At 39.7% G+C, this 5,455-nt stretch overlaps 1 protein-coding gene across 1 annotated transcript; it reads right to left on the bottom strand.

Annotated features, from left to right (window-relative positions):
- Positions 1 to 1,859: 1,859 nt before the first annotated feature.
- On the bottom strand, positions 1,860 to 4,407 carry enam (enamelin). The gene is made up of 8 exons (XM_010766633.1): positions 4,371 to 4,407; positions 4,129 to 4,193; positions 3,965 to 3,994; positions 3,734 to 3,799; positions 3,567 to 3,608; positions 3,418 to 3,441; positions 3,294 to 3,338; positions 1,860 to 2,717 (listed from the first exon to the last, which is right to left on the bottom strand). Exons 2-8 carry the CDS (start codon positions 4,183 to 4,185, stop codon positions 2,235 to 2,237), a joined length of 747 nt encoding a protein of 248 aa, XP_010764935.1. The 5' UTR covers positions 4,186 to 4,193; positions 4,371 to 4,407; the 3' UTR covers positions 1,860 to 2,234.
- Positions 4,408 to 5,455: the final 1,048 nt, after the last annotated feature.

Below are 5,455 nucleotides of genomic sequence, written 5' to 3'. Positions count from 1 at the left end.
GGCAGCAGATCTACAGTTTACAGTGGAACAAATACATCTTATTGGTCCATCCCAGCATAATGATAAGCATAAAATACCTTAAAATTATGAACAAGTTGAACTATTAGTCCATTATTAGAATGTTTTATTAACTGAAAAAGATTCAGAAAACATTTAGATGATTTTAATCAAAGTTTTAAAGCAAGGATTGTCAATTAAAAAAAATCCATACTACCAACATCTGAAATGTAAATATTTGGTGGTTTTGTTATTCACCTATATTAAAGTGACAACATTGGGCAAAACAAGACATTTGAGGAAGTCACCTTGATTTATAGACCCAATGATATGGAAACAATCTGCAGAATGAATGTCCAGATTTGATTCACTGTTAGATTTAGATGTTTGAAAATGTGACACTTGCAGTAACAATGTGTTTTCAGTTGCAGCAGAAATAAGAATTCAATCAAACTACTAAAAAGCACTCTTCCGTCTTCCAATGGTAATACAGAAAATAATCAAATCAAATCAACATGTTATGCAGTGTGTTGTAATCCTTTGGTATGAAATACTGCTAAATGTGAGCAATGTTAAAAGAACCACACATCATTAAAGTTGAAGTGAATGTCCCTGTTTGCATTTGCAGTCCCAAACCACAGTCTGCCTAAAAACTTTAAGATGTCACCTAATATCTCTATCATTTTAATCAACTTACCTTTTTGTTAATGTAATGAAACATCCATTTCCTTTATATCCTTTTGCAGTTTTTGAAAGACCTGGAAACTGGCCACTTACAGCAGCAGCTCTTTTATTTTATTTATCATCAGATGCTGATTAAAATAGTATCGATATGTAGCGGGACCAGTGACACCTATAAGCACTAAGTTTAACTAACTGTGTCATAGAGTCTCAGTGTCCCTGATAAGGATTTGTGGATTAGAGTAGGCTGAGAAGAGAGAGGCGAAGTCACTCTTCCTTACACTTCCCTCCAGTGGGAGATGAGATTAAATGAAGTGTGGACAACCCTCAGTTAACCTGTTGGTAATATACACTGATAACCATTTTATCTAAAGACTCCTTTAACAGACAATCTGAGACAGGCTATAATTTTTCTGACCTTAGTGGAAAGGATTGCGCACGCAAACACACACACACACACACACACACACACACACACACACACACACACACACACACACACACACACACACACACACACACACACACACACACACACACACACACACACACACACACACACACACACACACACACACACACCAACTCTCTCTCTCTCAAACACAGGCACACACACACACACACACACACACACACACACACACACACACACACACAAGCACACAATACAGCGTCTCCTGCTCAGTCAGCACCCTTAGCTTTGATCCTATTAGATTGTGCCGGGTATTACTGACTTCAGATCAGGTCGATCAGGTTCCTTTTACATTGATAACAATCATGAGAGTGATATTAAATGTGAACCTCTATCAGTGTTCAGTGCTTCAGCATTATAACAACAGTTCCTCCTCCCCTGCTGCAGACTATCGACATCCTGCGGTTCAGTGGCACTCCCTGTAGGCTGATGTGGTACATGGATCGCAGCTACTTTATTAAATTAAAAAGCATTTCTGGAAGTTTAATCTTTTTATTAATAATTATCCGACTATAGGTTATGATTGCATAATGTTCTTGATGTGTGTGTTTGTGGCAATGGGGGGGAGAAAGAACAAATTAATGGACCACATTGAGATACTGTATTTTTTATGGAAATGTTGGCTTTTTATTTGAAACATAGTTGGTTTTATAGCAAACTTTTAACAGATGTCACTGTCAGCAGAGGTGTAAAAAATAACATTCAAGATTGCTGCGTTCTATTCAGCTCCTTCAGCTTCAGATTCCTGGTGAAGTCTATGCTGAACTACTGCCGTAGCTTGGACAAAACCAACATTAATGTCATTACTAACACATTTTCCTATACTGTGAACAGTCAAAATGTCTGTTGTGAAAAGCCATAAACGTACATCACAGAGTTTATCAAAGACATTACAACAAATATTTTGATTCAAGACAAAAGGAAGAGGATAACAAATTCTGAACAAAAAGCACTCTCTCCTCTTCTCTATTCAATATACCACAGCTTGTCATCCTTTAGCGCTGCTTTAACTTCTCATTGCCGCTTTTAGCTATCGCTTTAACTGCTAACAGAGGAGCACTTAGGCTGGTTATAAGAAATATGACTACACTAAAGCAGGATCTGCTGCCACTCCAGTTGTTTCAGTCTCAGCTGCTAGGGGGGCATCAGCAGCACCAGCATCAGCAGCAGAAGGGACATCAGCAGCAGCGGGGACATCAGCAGCAGCGGGGACAGGTGCATCCACAGCAACCTCTGGGGCTGAAGGGGCAACTTCAGCAGGAACCACATCAACAGGAACCAAATCAACAGGAACCACATCAACAGGAACCACATCAACAGGAACCACATCAACAGGAGGCACATCAACGACAACAGCAGCATCCACCGTGGCAGCATCTACAGGGACGTCCACCACAGCTGGCTCCACAGCTGCTTCAGGATCTGCTGCAGGCTCTTCTGGTGCCACTTCAACAGCTGGCTCAGCCTCGGCTGCTTCCACCTCCTCGGCCTCCTCGGCCTCCTCTTCTTCATCAGAGTTTAGGGGGGCACCACCGGCTGCTGCAGCTTTGGGTGCAGCACCTTCATCCTGTGCCGAAGATAAAGACAGAACTTAGTGTTGTCTAGTTAAAGTGTTCACTGAGAGCAATATGATTCTCCAAAGAAAGGGGACACTGCAGTGGTGCAAATGATAGAAATTCAACTATTGGTCGCTTTTGCTGAATTATCTGGGAATATCTGACAGCTTTACGTTCGATTCAGCCTCAGATCGAGAGTATTGGAATTATGCATGCTGGTAGTTACACTCTTGTTAATCTAATTATGTTAAATTGAAGATATCTGCTGTGAATATATGAGTGGCAAATAGTGGGTCTTTGTTCAGGCAGAACTCCAAACTGAAATTCAGTCTCTGCTTTTGTATTACTCTGATAATGCTCTCTTTGGCTGTTTTGACCATTTCCACATGTGGCACCCATCTCTTTATGTGGGTGTTTTTTTTTTTCATGCAAGGCTAATCCTTACTTTTCTGAGCTTGTTGTGTTTGGCCCCTTCAGCAGGAGGACCATTTGTGTTATTCATGCCAGCACAGATGTCTACATTTGCAGTGCATTTCTAATAAGCAAACAATATTTCAGTTTATTGAGGTATAAAGACGTCTGCTCACCTCGTTCTCCTCCTCCGATGCATCTGCAGCAATAACAGGAGCAGCCTATAAATACAAACACTATTAACTCAAAGAGCACTATGAAGTGTTTCAGATCAGATGCTGCCATGCTTTATGAGCTTACCACTGCTGCCCCAGCTGGATCAGCCTAAACAGAGGAATAATTCATTAATAGGTCGTAATCAGTAACAATGCCAGTCACATTTATTTTTTAAGTTTTTATTTAAATCTAAAACTAAAGTCATGTAAGATTCTTACAATATATACACTTACAGGAGCATCAGCAGCAGGCAGGAAGGGGTTTCCAACTACTCCCTGAAAAAAGAAAGGTTTATGATTATAGATAATGATTTATGTCAAACTATCTTAATTGATGAGGATTTATATTACTTTCTTATTTGTATTTGTTTGTCTGTAATACTATATTGAACCCCAACTACCTGCTGCTGGTACATCCTGTACATCTCCATCCACCTCAGGGCCTCATTAGCATGTGCTGCTACCTGCTGAGAAAATACCAGACATCTCCAGACATGCTCTGCTATTAAGTCAATCATCCTCTCTCGGTCAGACACTTATCCTACTCTACATTTGATGACATGACTAAAACATGGTAGGACATGCCATGGCAGACAGACACATAATCCTCACAGAAAAGCAACACTACTTACTTTTTCCTCATTGCTTTCACTCTCTGCCACCTGCAAATCAAAGAAGAGAAAAGAGGAAGTGACTATGACAATTTACTCTAAAGCAAAGCAGTGTTTAACATTTTAAAAAGGGATCCGTTGTCAGACTTAATTACACATTTAGGCTATATTTAGGAAAGACTTACAGGAGCAGCCAAGGTAGTGGCCAGCAGGCACATCATGAACACCACTATCTTCATCATGGTTGTTTCTGAAAAATAAATCATATCATGATACATAGAACAATAATTGTATTTTGCTTAATGAGAAACAAATAGTTCTGAATTCAAATGAACGAAAAGGTAATTGGCTTCAAGTCCTGTAAGATTACTGGAACTATGTTTCTATAACACTGTATCAAATTGCCGTAATGAAAAGTCTATCTCACCTTTTTCCTTGGTTCAGAGAGAAATGATAGATGTGTCTCCTCAGGTAAGGAAAGTAATCTACTTCATCGCTAACTTGGATCCCATTTATAGACTGGAACGTCCCGTGAGAGCCAATCATATCCAGTAAAACACACTGAGCTATATCTTTGAAGAAATCTTCTACTGTAACACTTTGAACAAAAAGAGGCATGTAGGGTTAAGGCCCCACTTTTAGTTAATTACATGCTGTGCAAGTATGCTTAACGCACATGCCCCCTGTCTTTATTGCCTAAAACCAAACGAAAAAAGACAGCTGACATAAGCACGAAATGATAATGACTGAGAGACACCACTTGGTTTGAGTTGTAAATATTTCAACAAAGTTAAAAAAAGAATTAGGGAATTACTCATCTAAATTTACCTCACAATTATAGTAACAAATGTTACATCGAAAAAAATATAATAGCAAAACGTCTTTGCTTGCACCACGTGGTGTAGTTGTATCCCTTGTCAGGTTTCAGAAGTCTATGATTTTTCCCCCAGTAAACCTACACAAAAAAAGACAAGATTGAAGGATTGGCTGTACAATGAATACAGATGTGTTTATTACAACTTGTATTGGTCTTCTTTCATATCCAATGAATCATCTCACAACCTCCCAAATGCCTATTTTGACCCTTTGAATGTGAAAACCCCTGTAGCTTTTAGGTACAAAGACTCAAACAGCTACAAAAGTAAAATATTGTGTACACTTAATTGCATCACGATAAACTTATTTGCTTTTCACAATTTTGAAACAGGAATTTAGCCTGTGGTGTGTGTGTGTGTGTGTGTGTGTCTGCCCTGCCTGCCTGCTTGCCTGCCTGCCTGCCTGCCTGCCTGCCTGCCTGCCTGCCTGCCTGCCTGCCTGCCTGCCTGCCTGCCTGCCTGCTTACCTACCTACCTACCTACCTATCTACAATCTATCTGTCTGTCTGTCTGTCTGTCTGTCCATCCATCCATCTATCTATCTATCTATATATCTATCTATCTACCTATCTATCTATCAATCTATCTATCTATCCATCTATCTATCTACCTATCCATCTATCCATCTATCTATCCA

The sequence above is a fragment of the Notothenia coriiceps genome, unplaced genomic scaffold (genome assembly GCF_000735185.1).
Source record: "Notothenia coriiceps isolate Sejong01 unplaced genomic scaffold, NC01 NC01_scaffold00003501, whole genome shotgun sequence".
NCBI lineage: Eukaryota > Metazoa > Chordata > Actinopteri > Perciformes > Nototheniidae > Notothenia > Notothenia coriiceps.
Note: the sequence above shows the minus strand (reverse complement) of the source record. Positions and strands in the feature narration are given on the sequence as shown.